General features: G+C 37.0%; 1 protein-coding gene across 1 annotated transcript in view; it reads right to left on the bottom strand.

Annotated features, from left to right (window-relative positions):
* The window catches only part of SLX4IP (SLX4 interacting protein), an 80,072-nt gene that overhangs the window by 15,688 nt on the left and 45,256 nt on the right, over window positions 1-19,128 (bottom strand). The window contains exons 6-7 of the mRNA XM_080407749.1: window positions 3,087-3,164; window positions 309-397 (exon numbers count right to left, since the gene is read on the bottom strand). Of these exons, the coding sequence (XP_080263875.1) occupies window positions 309-397; window positions 3,087-3,164 (167 nt within the window). The remainder of the gene's footprint in view (window positions 1-308; window positions 398-3,086; window positions 3,165-19,128) is intronic.

The raw sequence follows: 19,128 nt of genomic DNA, 5'->3' as shown, positions 1-19,128 counted from the left end.
GTAAAATGTTACAAGGATAAAACAGAAACAACAAAAAATCCTTCAATCAAGGTGCTAAAATCATACCTAGCTTTCTAAATACGTGGTCACCTTCTCCGAGCCTCATATGGCTCAGAAAACCTGAGCTTCAAGAGTTCCCTTCACTCACTTCAGTATGTACTTTTGAATACTTTCACCCAACTGTTAATATGACTTCTTGGTTCCCAAGATGACAGTCACAAATAGGTTAATAACTACCTCTATAAATAAACATTAATCTTACCACTATAAAATACACCAGAAAATTTATGTAAAAGTTTTGTACATACCAATATGCCATTTTCGTATGTCCAGGCACTTGGATTAGATTCCAGTTTACTGACACAAACTATAAGCCTGTCTGGAAACACACGTAGCTCTATACAAAAATAATTGAAAAGAAGATCATAAAAATTATAACCATATTCAAAAACACACACAATGACAACATACATACCTGTTTTTAGTGAACAACATAATTTATTTTTTGAGTTGCACTCTAACTCACTTCATACACTCCACTAGTTTCTTACCTACCCTCTTCAACACTGCATCCCTCCTTTTGTTCTGCTTTTTTAAACCATTTTAAAAAAAATCAATTAAGTCAGAGTAAGTTTAGTTCCCAAGAGGATAGCCATGGCTGCAAATTAGTCCACCTGCACCCCTGGACAAATATGCCAGACAGAACCAACAGACAAACTACTTAATGATGATTTCTTTTGTGCTCTTCTGGTGATGAGTCTTTCCATCACAACAGCTGTAAATTATGTTTATAATACAGCACAACATATTCAATCAGGACTTGGCATAAAAACTCAGCATAAGGTTAAGTGTTTCAAAGTCTGACTACAGTGATTTTTGAAGTCATTAAACAAACTAGTTAACTACTACCAAGTCACATTTCACTCAAGATTACATGGTTTGTTATGAACACAACAAAGTTTCTCCATTTACAAAGGATTAAAAACTGAAGGGTTATCAGATTAGAATAGACCAGACAATGCTTTATTCAGTACCTAGCAATGCTATGAAAAGAGCATAGCTGGATATTGTGTTATTTTACATCTCAGACTATTTTCAGATCACTACCTTCATATTTTCAGCTCAGATTTTTTTCTGTGTTGGGTTTTGTTCTGGTTTGGTTTTATAAAAAGAGAGTTACTAATTTTTAATGGTTGTTATACTTGAAAAGCAAACCATAACACCCTATTTTCTGGGTCAAGAAAGAGACAAGACATGCAGAAAAAACATGAGGTTTTGCTCATAGATTTTTTTTTTTTTCTGGTAGAATGTCTTCTCACGATGAATTGAGCACAGGCATGATGTGAACAATTTGTCAGTGATGATCAGGTCACCCATATGGATGACCGCCTCTCTACAAGGTACTGCTTCTTCACCAACAGCGTATCTCCATTAGTATCTGACAAACCTCTGTGAGCGCATACCAACAGCGACTCTTCTAGAGTCATTACAATGAAAGATGGGGATGTTGAAACAGATTACCTTGCATTTGCCATTGGTTGAAAAAGCATACACAGAGACTTCTGATGCAGCTGTATTGGCACAATAGCTTGTCAAGCTACCATGACTTGATAATGAATAAAGTTTTTCATAACTCTCTCAGAAATATCAACTCTGCAACGCAAAATTGTGTCCAAGGAAGTAGTCATGCTGTGCCTTATGTCCAGATTATTCTTTTTCTGCTTGTATCCTCAAGACCTGAAAAGCCACCCACAAAGGTCTAGTACAACGGCTTTCAAACTGCAAGCAGTCTACAGGCATCTTCCAAATGGGTTACAAAACAAAAACTGGACAACTGTTGCAAGGACTGAATGTTTTATGTGGGGTTCCAGTAATAGCCTCTTAGATAAATTTACTTTAGTCGTTGAGTGAGCATCACCGATTAGGCTCAATGTCTGGGGTTTGTATGCAGAGTACTAGGGGTACTTACAGAAAAGAAACACTGGTGCCAAATTCTATTTTATTTTTTTTTTAGGATATATGCTTATTTTGCTATTTATTGGGAGCAAAACCAAGCAAAAAAGTGTTTTTTATTTGTTAGGAACTTCATGTGGAAGCCAAATTTTGACTGCAGCATCAGAGACTCTCTTTTTGGTAGCACTAGTAAGGCAAGTTCATTCCAGTTAGACATTTTTATTGTTACATTTTATAACAATCCCACTTGTTGGCTAACAAAGTGAAAATATCTTTAGGTATTCATTGCTGCTTACAAGAAGTTCAAATTTAACACACAGAAACCAATATTGAGATACCAATGCAGACACTCTTCTATTCTATTCCAGCTATTCTTCTAGGAAGCTGTGAGAACAAATTGATAAAATATTTAAGATCAACACTCCTATCTCTTCTACCAATATAGCCTTAGAAGACAACTAGCTGGCATTTGAAGAGAGATTTAAACATGTATGAATCTAATGAATTACTATAAAAATAAGAAATTCTTTAAAAATATCTATTCAAGCATTCAATATTTTTAAGGGCACTTAATTGATTTATTTTGCTTCTTTTAATATGAAAAGGTTAACACAAAGGGCACAAAATCACTTCCTTACAGAGCATCTTGGCTTGAGAAAACATGAAAAAAAGATCTGGTCCAGTGACATCACCTACGTAAAGATTTTATAGCACTGAGGTGAATAAAAGCCTTTTCTTGCATACACTTGTAGCGTACAGTTGATGTCACAAGACACATGAGCAATAATGAAGTGATTCATACTGCAACCTCTGGTTGATTCACCCTGCAGAGACTCAGTAAAATGCTGAGTCTCATCGTACTTACAGAATTTGGTGTGGCTTAGCTGATTAGCCTGGGGCAAGGTATATACAAATTTAAAAACACCCCATTATATGTTAAAAAACACTTGCCTTTTTTTTTTTTTTTTTCTTGGTTTTAAGAAACATTCTCTGGAAAAAAAACGAAAACCAAGCTCTGAAAGAAATGTTGATTAAGTAGAACAAACTCTGACAAAGTATTAGTTTATGTTCCCTTTTTTCCCCTCCCAGAAATGCAAAATTCTATGTAACGATGTAAGAAAATTATTTCTTACCACGATAATGTTTCCCTACAGCACAACGGAGATTAACCCATCTCTTCATAAAGTAGGCAGTAATGTGAAAACTGTTGGCTGCAACATAAAACAAAGGGATAACAATAAGTGTCAGGGTATCTTGGGCGTTCTGGTTTCAAAGTGTTGCACATCTGTGAAGATAGGATTGAGAGGAAGCACCAGCAGCTCAAGAAAACAAGAAAATGTAACTTTAAAGGAATATTTTTCAAAAGAAACTGTTCATACTCAATTTTCAAGAAATTAGTATCTGAAACAGGGGAAAAAATCTACATGAATTACTAACCACCAAGTTCTGGTATTCAACCACAGAAATAAATTAAATTTGATTGATTGATCAGAGGTGTCATCCGCTTAACAGCCTCATGTCATGGTCACTAGACCGGTAGGCTAGAGTCCTATTCACTATGGTGGTTTTGTGCATATTCTAAAAGAACATTACAGATGACCATTGACCTACCTGCATTCTAGGGAAAGGTGACATACTCAAAGCTGATAGAAGAAATGCTGGCTATAACAAAAAACCACCAAACAAACACGAAAGGTCCTAATTATCTACAATTCCACTGAATTAAGTGAGAAATGCATGCATTTAAACTCCTCAGTACCTATAGGCGTAGCTGACCCAGCAGACACCTGTACCATACGCAGAGGTTTCTTCTGTTTCTATTCCTGATATGACAGAAATCCTCATGCACCAGGAGCATAAGAAAAGGACAGAAAGGATTATATTGCAGCGAAGAGACTATTAGACTATGGCTAAAGAAATCAGCTTTTACTTTTGTTCCACTTTAATTTCCAAATGACCCTGGGTAAATCAGTTAGGACTTGATTTATAAAGCTATTTAGCAACTAACTCCCGCTTTTGAAATTGAAAGAAGTTAGCATCTGTGACTCCTCCTCCATAGCCTCTCTGTATACCTCACTAAAATGAATGTGCAAAAGAGGGTTAGTGGTATTTCACTTCCCCTAACTCTGATGGGTTTTACCAGACTTAAATTATTGCTGCTTCCAAGCCAGTACAGAAACCCTAGGTGCAATTACAACAGGAAAGTTATAAAATTAACTGCTACTGCCATCCTTCTAACATAACTATTTAAAAAGAAGGAAAGCTTGTTTGTTCCAGTCTTAATCTCTACTGAGCAAGTGCCAAGTCATGCTTATTTATAAGTATAAGCTCCAAAATGCATGTCCTCTCCTGCAGAGTTTACAACTCTTCTATTTGTACAGCAACTCCTGGAGCTCACCACTGAGCGCTGTTTAGCATCACCTCTCATTAAGAGCTATAGTTATTGATCACAATCAATCCCTTTGAAATTTATCACACATCTTTGTTCCTTCTCCTCAGGAAGATACCTAAAATTTGACTTCCCCTTAAGAGATCAAGTCAAGATATGACAAGTTGAACCATCCCTTAAAAATGATGAGCGCTCGAGAAAAATTTGGATGTAATCCACCAGCTTTATTAACTGCATATTTACGAGCACAATTAAGGAAAATTACTTTTAGCTATTTCCAGTTTGGCATCCACAATTCTTTAACATTGTTAGCAGGGTTAGCCAAATCAAAGAATTTGCCCTGTATATAAATAAGTTATTAGTGTGATAATAGCACCTTCCACTGTGACCTCCATAATGCTGAAAAAGTAACATTCCTGAAAGTACAACGTTGCAAAGAAAACTTCAGAGTAAATACTAAAGAGTCTTTCTACCTCCATTTGTCTGAGATATTCCGAATGTAATCTTCTCTAGAGGAACTTAAAAAGGTGTGAATCTTTTGCTTTTCACAGGAAAAGCACAATACTTCTTTCCTGAAATTCTTTTATGAATCAGTGAGACGTATATTTCTTTATTTTTCTTGCTATTCTCTGGGAGTTTAAATGTTTAATCATATCTGATTGACTAATGGCCTGAACAAAGTTTCAATTCCTCTTAAAGGCCTTTGATTCAGTTAGCTACTGTTCCCTGGAAGAGAACATCTACCTCAAATCCAACAAAATAAATAATTACATAAGAGGTCAGGACATCTCTACACTATTTTTGCAGTGTCAGCTCAAGTCTGAAAGTCTTACAAAGCCTTCACAGGGAGTTGCACCTGAGCTAATAAGCTCAGCCTAGAGGGACTAACACCAGAAAATAATTTTAGTTACCATGATTATTTACTACTATGCTGAAAAAGGATGAACTGATTATTTGTTGTTACTTATTGGTAACTGTAAGAACATTTTAAGATGCATTACATTCACGATACTTATATTTTTCAAGTACCACACAGCTATGCTCATCAAATGTTTTGAAACCCTCTTGTATGTGACATTTGATTTAATCCATAGTCAGCTGGAGTTTACAAAACTTCCCTAGTTTTAAAGTTGCCAGAGTTACTGCAGAACTATAAAAAAACATGATATCTTCCTTCTGCTTCCTTCAAGAGAAATATATCATCCAATTAACCATTCTACTTCATGAAATAAGAAACTAAAAACTAAGCCCTGCAAGCAAAACTTCTTACCCAACAACTTCATGTAAATCACAGCTTTTTAAACTTTCTACACAGTTACTCAGCATGAGTCTAAGTCTGTTCTCAATTCCCAACTTGTCCACCATCCATGTTGTTTATATACTAGCTGGCTTTGAGCAAGCTGTGGATTATGCTCCAGGGAAGATGGCGAGTATCTATTCAGCAAGGACCAAAAGCTGCTATTCATATACGGAAGGAGGGACCAACTAATCTGTACCAAATGATCCATCACTAACTCCTTTTAAGTGCACCATGGAAGTTTTAACTTCAAGCGAGGTACAGTATTTTGCAGCCACTAACGTAGAAAGTCCGCAGATACTAGTCTCAGCAAACCCAGTGAGCCCAATCTTCAATTTCTTCATCATGCAACATAGACAAAGCTTCATTTGTAGATTACCAACATAGAAGTGAAATGGTTGTTTAGTGATTTGGAGTTTTGTTTTTCTTACTTCAAAACTGTGTATCTAAATCACCAGATCCAGGTTTCAAACACAAACAAGAAAAAACAAAACAAAACAAAAAACCCCACCAAACAAAAACCCAAACCCCCCACACCAAATAAAATAAATAGACACTGAAAACCCAAAATGTGACAGAACAAAAGTGGTTCTAGAAAAGCCACAGTTCAGTTTCAGCTGCAATAGGCACCAGTGAGTGCTGCATTTTAAGGGAACGGTAATTTACCCTGCTTGTTATATTTCATAGTCCCACGACACCGGGAGGAAGTATCAGACACTGACTCCTTACTGTAAGACTATCCAGCAACACTTGTTTTCCAAAGGAGTCACAGCCAAGCTGACTTGTGCTTCCAGAGGGCTGCCAAGAAGAGGCTGTGGTACAGCATGGAGCAGTGGGAAGCCCTCTCCCACGGCTATTACGGACCATTCATCTGAGAGCCTGGGAAAATGCCTCTGAGCTGCTGAGTTATCTGGAGCAGCCTGGCAGGTGTTCACTTCCCAGCACGATCTGGCACCTGCACGGCTCTGGAACTAAATTCAGTCAAGTCTTCTCCAAAGCCACAGTACAAGCCTAAGAAGGCCAACCGGCCCCCAAATATTTCCACATCTGTCAGGGGCCTATTTCTCATCACACAGTATTTTTTATACCACCTTTAAAACACCACCTATTTTTCCTCCCAGCCTAGATGTTTCAATTTCTAACAGGTTGTTCTGGATTAGCACCGCCTCTATGTTCGGAAAGTAACAACAAAATAAATCATTGCAACGCACAGGTATTAAAAAACCAAGAGGATGACTATCTTATGTTACAATGTAAAAGTAAATACATAGGTGTATTAGACTTTCTGAAACACTGTACTGTACATTCTAAAAAAAAAAAAACAAACTACATTTTGCTTATGCTAGATTAATTATTCCACACAGATTAATCTATACTAGTAATAATGTTTACAGTATATAGAGCTTTTCATCTTCAAAGGCTTCCACAGACATATCATTACACTGCTTTTTAGCAGTCACATTTCTCCACTTAAAATTATTCACCACCAAATCCAAATTCCTGATTGTCTGTAAACAAAACAAACCCCAAACATTTTATTCTAAACCTACTGTTAATCGTGCAGCTTTACTTCCCCAGAACAAATGTTCATATTCATAGCATGTGCTCCAGAACAGGTTGCCATTTCTAATTTAGAAGAGAGTCAAAACCCAAACGTTGGCATGTAAGTTGAAGTCCACGTCTAGGATAGACCAGGGACAGCAGACAAAAAGCTTTTGAGAATTCCTGAGCCTTTTCTGGTGTTCAGAATGGGTACAGAATTTCTGTGTCATCTCAGACACACGCACATGCACACAAAATATTAACTTCACAGTTAATGAAAACAAGCATCTTGACCTAGTGCCAATTTTTATACACCAAATAGCGGCTTTCAAAACAACTTAAACAGCTCAGGATGACATCCATTCTTTCCATCCCTTCTGCCTTCAGTTCTTTGGGTTTTTTTTTAACTTTTATTATTTCAAGTGATAAACACAAGCACACACACATTAAAATGTGTACTGATGAACATTAAATAAAGCCCATAAACTTTTACAAAAATATTTACTACATGAGAAAAAAAAGATTCAGCCATTAAATTTATATACATAAAGTATGGACAAAAAAAAAAAAAAAAAAAGACAGTGCAGTACTGAGTGAATGAGTATTGCTGCAGGGTCTGATCTTGCAAACTTAACACCTGCAAATAAATTCAGTGATGTAACTTGCCTCTGTCTTTTTCCAGGATGCCTTACAGTCAAGTCAGCTAAAACCAAGTATAGACAAAAACAGATTACTGATTTTTTTCACCTTTCACAATTTTATTAGTATGAAGGCTATTCTTCTATATGTTAAATCTTCTGAAAATAGGCCAGTTGCCAACACAGATAGGTGAGAGATCTGTTCCATTAAGGATCTGGGGACAAGACGTAGCTCCTATCAGGTAACAGGGTCCCTGACTGGCAGACATCAACCTTTAAATTAATTCTGATCAAGACAGGATGAGATACACCTAGCAGAATCCTCTCTGCTATCAGAACATTGATAGCGAGCACAGCACACTGTCTAAAACCTTCATAATATGAGCCATGAACAGTGAAACTGGACTGAGCTGTTTTATGAAATCCAAGAGTAGGGTTGTAGGGCTCTCCTCTAGCAGGAGAGGTGTGAAATTCTCTGAAATCAGAACTATACTGGCCAATCTAGATCCAGAATAAGGCATTTCTTACCATGCTTGTCAGGGGTATTCTGGAGGAAAGAACAGAGAAGAACAGCATGTATGAGACCATACAGCCACAAGATGATAAATGTGTTTGATGGACATCCTGAGAACACACCAGCTCTGAAAGAAAAAGACCGTCTTCCCCTCACTAATACTTGAGATGGAGAGGCAGGCTGATCCAGTCCTGGGAAAGCGCTCTTAAGGTACAGTCCCTTTATAGCCATTCCTAAGGCATAAGCAAGAATCGCTAGCACCGCCTGCTCATACCTTCAAGCAGATAAATGCAGAGCAGTATTTTGAATGGCCAGTGCACTGCTATCCCAGACAACTGTTTTCTAATAGCAGACAAGATTTGATTTCAACTTTTTGTTGATCTCAGACTCAATGACCATATTATTAATTGCATGTGATGGGCTTTAAGACATGAACTGAAAGCCATTTATGAATCCTCACTGTTTTGAACACATAAACTGTGTTCCAGAGGAAGCCACATGCCTGGACTTCTTTAACCACTGGAACAAGCCAGGCAGCTGAAAGAAAGGCTGAGAAAGGCATCTGTTGCTACTGGAAAACAAACTCTGTGGTAAAGGCTGTCTGACAAGTCAGCAGCAGAACAGACTTCAGATTCTCCTCAAAGCAGCTGTATCACCATGAAGGAGCAGCTTAGCTAAAAACTGTCTGATGCCACATTTGCACATCAAACTGAGCATCTCCCCCAAACTGGCCAGACACAGCTGTATCCAAAAAGAGCCATGTCAGCCAGTTACATCACTGAATTCCTCACAGCGATAAAAGTAAAGCTAAAATGAAGCAGACACTGTGATGGTGACAAGCCTGACTTCAGGGCACTCGGGAATGCATAGAGTCACCTTTTAAAGCATGTCTCTTTCAAAATATATGTCATTTCAACCTAACTATCTCCGCAGTTTTTTCCTTCAGAATATCTGTGAGCTTCATGAAATCTTTGATGCAGTGAAATACTTGAAGGGATGAGTTTGTATTTTAAGTGTCAGGAATCTCTACAAAGCAAAGTCTCTTCTAGCACAGAAACTCAACCAAAATCTGGAAATAAGCCTTTCAGACTTTTAACAGACATGACTGATTCCCCTTATTGTTCATCAGAACAACATAATTGTGGGTGCCGATACTACAATGCTGATTTTCAAATAAAGTCAATCAAAACCTTCACAGGTCTCCAGGCTTTATTCCCACCCACCCACCCCCCCCACCACCCCCCCCCGGCAATAGGAAGTAACTTCTGCAAAACTTCTTCCCCAAGAGGAAATACAGGTTTTAACCCTATAGCTCCCACAGCTGATGAGACCTTCATCTTCTACCAATAACAAGGTCTCTAGGCAATGTCAGGAATATATTGCATCACATGGTTACAAAACCTATGGGTTTGGTGAAGAGAAGCCTGACAGTGTGCCACTGGAGACATAACATGAGAGAATGAGATGGAAACAAAAGCTAGTAGCAGGTATCTTTAGTAGAACTGAAATGAGCATGAAAACGTAGTTTCTTCAAAGCTGATCTCGATATATGGCAGCAATAAATGTTCTTATCTTTCTTTTTGGGAGGCCTCCTGTTAGGATAGCCCAGTGGAGCTAAGAGGCAGATGATGATGGTCATGACTCCTTTTTTTTATTCTACCATATTGTCTAGAGGACACTTCAGAAGAAAGTGAATTCTAAGGGACATGTGTGGACTTGAACCAGCAGGCATTTCATGCTGTTGTCTGAATAAAGCAAGTTGTGCCAGAGGTTCACAAGTTTTTTGTCTTTTCACACAACAGACTCTTGTTAGGTTTATAACAACTCAGAATATAAGGAAATTCTGGAGCATAGCAAATAGGTGGGCAAGTCACCACAATGGATCTTTCAGTACTTCCCCTTTTTAAATGCTGGCAAATAGACTGTAGTTAAGTCAGCTGCTGAAAGACTCTATTTCCAAGTAAGTCTCAATCTCTTTCTGCTCTCACAAACTCTGATGCAAAGAGGATACCACCAAAAAGACAAAGAACCACCCATGCTTGTTATAATCCGATCAGTTCCACTCAGCCCTAGCCATGAAGAAGGTGCTGGCTGTGGGGCAAAGAGCTGGAGACTGACTGCAAGAGTAAGTTGTAAAAAAATGTCCGTTTTAGCTTACTCAAGAATGCAGTGTTACAAGGGACCACCTGAATTATGCAGCTCAGTATCCCGCAGTTTCTGGCATCAGTGTAACAGATGCTAAGTGCAAAAACATTTACACAGAACTTCTCAAAATTTGGTATCACATTGAAGGTCTTTTATACAAAAGACCAAAAACCACGAGCCTGTCATGTGCCATGAGAAGGCAACAGAAAAGAACAGACAGGCATTGCTCATATCCCATGACCCATATGTGCACACACACAACCCCCCCCCCCCCCCCCCAAATATCTTAACTAAAAGAATAAGAGAAAGATACTCTGAAACAAATACAAGACTGTCACTTTCTATCCTCTCTAAAGCAAGCATTGTAATTTAAACAACTTTGGTTTTCATGAATTTGTACAGTGAATATTTCACATGTACAATGTTTCTCTCTGAATACACGTAATTTGCTCTGCACTAGAGCATCTCTTACTGTTTGAAGATGATGGAATACATCAAGTTCTGTTATTGTGCCCACAATTCAAGATTGCACTGGACTTTTTTTCCTCCTCTTTTCAAGTAAAAGTCTTTATTATTTGCTGCACTACTATATGGGGTTTTTTTAATTATTTCTACATGTTTTTAATAAATTAAGGCCCAAGACCTGCAAAACTTTCCTGGTGTAGGCTTGGTCTGTCACTGGTGCCTTTGTAGTCAATAGAAATACTCAGTGCACAATACACCCAACAGATCTAGTACTTTCAGTGGTGAATCAAATGCACGTAACTGCTTTCACTGAACTACTTACGCAAAGAAAGTATGTAGAACTTTTTCAGGAATTGGCCCTCCATCCCTATCTGGGTAGATTTCTGTAAAGCCTTGTAAAAATTTTCCAAATATAAATAAACCCACAAAAATGTTTGCAATTTAAAAAGCTGTATTTTCTCTCTACCTTTGTCATATGATAATGAAACCTAAGAACAAAAGAACAAAGGAGAGTATTATTGTGTAATATGGTAACATGGAAAGGATAAAAGAAATTCCTATTCATATTTAACCATGAAATTACACCCACAATTACTTCCAGTTACAATGAAAATAGAACTTCAATGTTCAACACATATCTATAATGATTTCTTTTTCTTAAAACATAATGACAATTTTTGTTTTTCTTGGGACTGCTGGTGATAGTTTGGGGACTTTTATATTGAGACTTTCATGGAATGCAGGGGTTAAAGATGTGTAAAACAGATTTTCTCACAGTTTAAAGAGAGCAAAACAACACATTTAGGAAACCAGACAGCTAAAAGGTCAAAACGTTACACTTCCAGGTCAAACTTCTGGTTGCAATTAAGCAAATTCCTCTAAACATTTCTGGGGAAATCATATTTCTTTTAGGTTTTATTTCAAATCCCTATTCTTTCTTGCTTACATTGTAACCAAAACAATATTGCTCTCTTTAGAAACATTTAATAAAGAATACTTACTTTTTTTTTTTATAAAGGAACCTGACATTTCATCTTAAAATAAAAATCAAATCCTCATTTTTTTCCATCTCATTTAATATACTGTTGAACTAATTAAAAAAAAACACAAAATAAGTTATTAAACCTGGTTAATTAAAAAAAAAGATAGTCTTTCTTTTCCCCTTGGTAATCATATGTCTTTTTTCATCCGCTTTCATTATCTGTATTTGCATAGTAGGGTTTGGTTTGGGCTTTCTGGGTTTTTTTACCTAATCAAACTATTTTCCCTCTCGCATGCAGTTACACGAAAAACCCTGAAACCTAAGATGCTGACAACAGTCCTGATGTAAACGCTTATGCGCCCACTAAAACACACCAATAATCTCATGACTCCTATCGCTGCCCAACAAGACTACTTAGGTCTAAAATCATAGAATCTCTGCCCCAGTAACAGACAGATTTTCAGTTTTTTTCAGAAGTCCCAAACTCATAGCCGCCAAAACTGCACAGCACACACACAGAGCATTATCTGTACATGGACAAGAAACACAACAGCAATGAAGTGTATGTGAGTTTTATAACATACGAGAGGTAGACCTGGTATGTATCCAAATAGCGCAACCTACTATGTATGTTAGCAAGTGTTATATGCAATCATATGTACCCAAGCTGAAAAAACATATTCCTAAAGGCATATTCATATGATATGAACAATACAGCCCAACACAAAGCATATGACCAGATTCAGACATTAATTGCAAACACTTCACTTCAGCAGAATGCACATATTATGTTAAACTGCCCTCACTAATTTACCTGTAGCATATTCCAGGCAGCACAGTGTTCAGGCTGCCCCACACACATATTTGTAAAGGTCAGACAGCTAAGGAAAGTCAGGTCTATCATACTGACCAAATCATTTCTTCTCTGGTATTTTAGACATTCCAATGCAAGGAATTTGACCATTACATGCAGACCACAAAAACTATGAAATGTTTCTAGCAGAAATCCTATTTGCCATGTTCACAAAGAACAGGAGAAGATAATTTAGAGTCAAACTTACTCTTCAGAACATTTCAGCTGCAACAGTAAGCACTCAAAACCCCCCCCCAAGCCTACTGCTACCCATTCCAGCTGTGCCTAATGCTTAAACAGGTCCACAGAAGCTGTACACTGACACCCTATCCTCAGTATTCCTGCTTCCAAGCGACTACAGAAGCTTTAAAAGGCTATACAGTGCACACAAGAAAGAGTACCTTCAAGAGGAACAGATGTTACAAAGAATAATCAGGCAGTCAAATCAGAAATGGGAAGCACTTAGGGACATGTTTTTAAAATCACTCCATTTGGATTCCAAAAATGCTGAATTCCCACTTGGACAAACAGATGCTAAGGGCTCTTTCAAAAGGTAGCTGTATGTTTCCTAGACTAGATGAGAGTCACTTTCATATTCTCAAGTATCAAATCAGAAATTAAAGGTTGGGTTTATCTTGTCTAACTTGCAACATCTGTACCAAACTAGCATCCTAATTTAATTCTTAACTGATAGAGATTAATTGCCTATTAACTTCTAGCCAGCTTTGACAAATTGAAAAAGGAGACATAATTCCACTTTGTAAATACACGATTAATAGATACAGATTTTTTGCCTAACTATATAATGAAAACTCCAAAGATAAACTTTGAATTTACATAAATATATGTCTTGTGCATAAACTGAAGTACTAACAGCAAAATTACTATGCAGAAGTACTTGGATGCTATAGACAGACCTTTAGAGCTTATATAGGTAAGACAGTAACTGTAAACATATGTGCATGCAAATGTATTTTTTTGCACACACACATACTTAAAGAGTAGTTGTCATAGTATCTTTTCATAAATTGAAAAAATCATACAAAAACAAGAGACAAACAAAAGATGGAAATGAGAAAAACAGAATTAAGGCAGATAGTAATTGAAGGTTAAAGGTCAAGACTGTTTTCAAAACCAACAGCAAATTCTTTCACAAAAATACACTCAGTTAAACAACTCTCTTTTTTTAAATAAATAATATTTCTCTTCAATGCAATACTAACTATATAAAGTACTTTATTAAGGTCATCTGTAAAATAAATACACCATTTCATTTCCTATCCAAGACCATAAATAACTTCACATGGGAGCTGCAAGTAGGGAAGAAGTAAAGTTAGGAGAATGCATTCAACACACCTGGTGCTGCAGCTGCAAATGTCCCATGTAAGACAGCAACAGCAATTGCTAAAGTCTCTGCAAATCTTGGTGTAATAACAGGAAGACAAAGGTAGACCCTTCAGTCTAGAAAGTGCAGAACTTTCTCTGACAGTCTTTGAAACACCAACTCTCTCTGGCATACTAATGAGTTTTCAGTTTATAGTGCAGGCTTTTTCCAGAAAAGTACAATAAAAAGGCCATATTGGGTAAGATCAAAGGTCCATGTAGCTAAATACCTTGCATACAACAAATGGCTACAAGGGGAAACTAAATACAAGTGCAAAGTGTATGCAGCTATTTCCCCAATACTCTCCCAGAGTCCAAGCACTCTCAACTCAGGCCTTTATCGAACCAAAACAGATTTGTGAATTCTGTACCTTCCCTGGATCCCTCTCCCATGTCCTTGTGGACTCATTGTAAGCTTTCATCATACCCATTATCCTTTGGCAAAGAGTCCCACAGCTCCTTTAACTACCATGGTGCTTCCAATACCTCCATTTGATGCCCTTCTGTTCTCAAGTTGGAAGAGAATGAGATAAGAAATTATTTTGCAGAACTCTGTTGCATTCCCCCCAATTCATGTATTTTCCAGGCTCAAGAGTCCTATCACACTTGACTGACTGTTCCCTGTATTTTGCATGTTCCCTGTATTGTATTTCCTCATCTTGGATCATCTCTGTTGCCCTTCTTGACGTTTTTCCCAATTCTATTGTATTATAATCTAAGGTAAAAAAAAAACACACACCAACACCAAAAACCCACTAAAAAGAAAATAATCCAAACAGTGCATAAGTATGGGGGTTTCTGTGCTTGTAAAATATCCTCTACACCAAGAACAACAACAACAACAACAAATATTCAGATATATAACCTTGATCTTCTAGAAGAAAAATGTTTTGATGAAAAAAGATGCCTTTATTTCCCATTAGCTGGCTGAAAAAAAATGGAAAAAAGCAATCTAAAGCAAATACAGGAAATATTAAGCACAAGATACTAATCAAAACATTTTTCTTAAGTTATTGCATAAGTTACTGCATACTTCAGGGAGCTAGGAGGCTCTGTTGTCACAGACAGATGACTGCAAGTTTAAAGTTCACAAAGATCTGCAGGACTTGGCTACAAATCATAAATTACTCCATTGTAAAGAAGCTGCAATATAATTCTTTTGAGAGACAGAAATTACAACGTGCAACTGCAGATATGAAAGTTCATTAAAAGACTTCTGTCCTCCTCAGTCCCCTATGGTAGCTTATCTGCCATACCTTACTTTCCCTCCAGTTGTACCCATCAAGTTTTCGTGGAGTTGCTCTTTAGGCAGGATAGGTGAAATAGTTCTAGTTAAAACCAAACCAAACAGTTTCACAGTAGGGGAGTAAGTTAACAGCTGGGAGAATAAATCAGTTTTGCTGCTACAAGACTGTAACATGGAACATACCCTACAAACACCTTACACAATTCATGACCTACAGTAATAGTGAACCCTCCTAAAGCAAACTAGGGCAGTCTGCAAAACGTGTTTTTCTTAAAAACATCATAATGTTCAAATTAAAATGCAAGGCCAAAACAGTTCAGAATATTTACCATCATGTATTTTTACCATCATTGTATATTTTTTGTGTACTTACAGGAGCCAAACAAACTGATAAGCAATAGAAACGTATTTTCTTACGAAACTGCATCTTATGGGGTTTTTTTTTACTAAATAAGGCATGAACTTTGACTCCATATCTTTGTAATGCTGAACTATTCATGACAGCTCTTATACTTCTTCCAGTTTCTCATTTTAGTAAGCTTATCAGAAGTAAATGTCTGAGACTTCTACCTGTTGATAAAGTTCAATCATGTTTGCAAAAAGCAACGGGGGGGAAAGATAGACAGACAGACACAGAGAAAACATGATCACAGTAAGCCCCATTTCCTCAGAAAATCAGGTTGAAAATATTAAAAAAATATACACAATCCCAGAGAAAGCAGATAAAAATCAAGCTGGGAACTCATTGTACCACGTGACAGCACACTCTCTAATTATTTTCACTGTAGAAGAGACTGTACAATAAAAAGATCTGAAATCAGAGCAAAAATGTTCCACCCTCAAGCCAAGAAAAACAACAAGGATGCTAGGGAAGGAATGAGGAAAGATCTGAAAATTACTTGTAGGATAAACGTAGTTAACTTTTTCCTCCCCCAAGAGGGGGAAGAAGGTCAGTTTACCAGATACCTTCTTCCTTCCTTCCATTTTGAATATGGACATTTCTACCAGCCATATTTTCTTTCTGCATCCTCCTTTTTGTTTCCTCTGTGCCCATATAAACTTTGCCTTCTTCCTTAGTTTTCCACAGTCCTTCCTTCCCCATTGCCCTATATCTCTGTTCAGTCCTCTTTATAGCCTCTAGTTACTTCATACCCATTGCTTTTTATGAAAAACAGCTACCTCTCATGGAACATGAAAAAAAAGGCTCTGATTTTCATTTGTTTAAGTCTACAGTAAGGTGAGCATTACGACGCACTAACATCCTTGACATCACTAAAACCCAGTACATGTTACTGAATAGCACAAGTGGTGCAAAGTGAAACTGTATGGCACATACATATAAAAACGTAAGTTCTAACTTTAAAGATTACACATCTGTAAAGTGAGGTAGTGGGGTCCTTTTAATGAGAGAAATTCACTAGTACATGGCTTTTGTTATCGAATGGCATGCATTCATCAACTTCAAATCAACAACAAACCATACATGATCGATGCCCTTCTTGCATGACTTTGGCCATGCAGATTGGATGCAAGCAAAATAATCTTTGAAAATCTGCCCCATTTTAATTTTCTTTTTAAAAAAATAAAACCAACCAAAATCAAACAGGTTTGGACATTAATTAAACATAGGAAACACAGAGTTTATACCAAAGCCTATGTCCAAAGACTAAATTAAAGCTTACTTTGGCAAATTATTCATACTGGCCATTTGGGAGGGGTGGGGAAATTGTTCAGACAGAAGAAAGAATAGGAAGAACTTGCTTGTCTTGGCTACTTTCTCTCATTTTTCCATTCTTTCCTTCTTTCTTTCTTCTGTGTGTAACACCCACAGATTTCCTAATGAGATGGTATGCGACCCACCACACACTGCTGTGGGGGTGTAACTTAAATGGAAAAGAAATGTAAATTAACAAGTAACCTGCATAGATATTTATATTATGTGCCACAAAACTGAAAGGTGGTATTAAATAATATTAATAGTAAACATACTAGAACATTAAAACTAAACAGAAATTATGATAGGTGAAAATTTTCTTTTCAAAATAGTTACAGTAGCCAGCTTAACAGCCTTCCCCGATTAACAGATCTAGACAGCAGGATGAGATCTGCTCATCAAAGTAACATAGCTTGGCTTCTATTTCTGAAGAAAATCCTAAAACAACATGCTTTGATATTAGAGATAGACTAAAATCTTACTAATACTGGTCTAATAATTCTGATTCTAATAGCTTTTGAATACATCTTGCAATGCGGAGAGCAAAGTAATTAAAATTGACCTGAAAAGATGCGAGTTCAGATAAGGGTGGAATGCTGACCTGGGATATTCGAAGTAGTAAATAACCAGCTAATAAGCATCTTAATGTTCCTTCTATAGATACGCTCTTCCTTTACAATAGCAGGGATTTTACAGCAGTGAAACTCTAGACACAGACTTGCATAACTTTGAGCAAAAGAAACCACATTCAGTCTGAAGAGCTCAAAAACTTCTAATAACCTCCAAATGCAACAATAGCTGCAAGCTTAAACATTTCACCAGCAGCACCTACAGTATGTGTATGTCGTTAGCCACATACCAAGCCTGCGCATTTCTTTGTATACACCAACACACTGTCAGCCAAACACTGGCCAGCTATCTTGCACTTCATCTGTTTGTGGAAAAACACAAAAACATATCATTGTACTCTACAAACAGAACCTGTGATCCTGGAGTGGAAGGCAAAACACAAGAGGTTTCGGAGCCACATTTAAGTGATGGTAACTGCTGAAGACTATTAGACTTGCAGGCCATCTAAAAGGGTCAGTCCCTTAGAGGTAGGCCCCAGTTGCTCCAGTGAGCACCCACTTATCCTGTTATTTCCTTCTCAGGTAAGAACGGACTTGAATGTAACTTGAATAAACTTGATTCTGGGACTTGAACAAAGCACTTCTTTCTTACAAATTACACCCTGAGCAAAGCAAGCTGAGAGAAGAGGAAAAAGATGGACTTAGAAATTAAGTTAAAAGTGAATGTTGATTACCACAGACTATTTTCTTCCTTTATTTCTTTACTGTTAATTAATGACAGTGAGATTAACTTCAGAAAATTGATGGAACAGTAATTCTGCCTCATACAAAGCAAATATTTTTTAATTTAAAACTGTCACAGATATTACTGATAACCTCCTCAAATGCATATCCTTAAGTTTTTCACTTCCAAGAAATAAGGGGAAGAGTCAAGCAGAAGATCAATTCACAACCTTGGGACAGCATGCCAGTATTTTTACTGAAAACGTCACAACATAAAAGAAAATGCAAGATCCTAAAATCTCACAAACACCCTCAAATTAGTGTTCCATCTATCTACATATATGAAACCAATTAATTATGTCCGGCAGTTTTATCTTACAAACTCATTGTTTTTGAAAAACTACTATTTTATTGAAGCAGGAAACTTAAAAAAAAAAAAAATCATAAAAAATATCACTCAGTAAAATAAAACACAGAAAACCTGCAACAAATCTCAGAAATTCTGATCCCACCCTCTGTAATGCCCCTCTGCTTTCACTGCAAGGAAATTCTATTTGTCCACTCAAAACCAGAGAAGTATGGAGATCTGATGTGTTTTATAAAAATTAGTAATATTTTGAAGTTGTTACAACAACTTACAAGGAAGAAAGGGCTTGAAAATCCTTTAGTGTCCTGAAGCACTTTTTGCTTACATGGTATTGTTTTAGTGGCTGGA

Source organism: Falco punctatus, assembly GCF_963210335.1.
Source record: "Falco punctatus genome assembly, chromosome: 12".
Classification (NCBI taxonomy): Eukaryota; Metazoa; Chordata; class Aves; order Falconiformes; family Falconidae; genus Falco; species Falco punctatus.
Note: the sequence above shows the minus strand (reverse complement) of the source record. Positions and strands in the feature narration are given on the sequence as shown.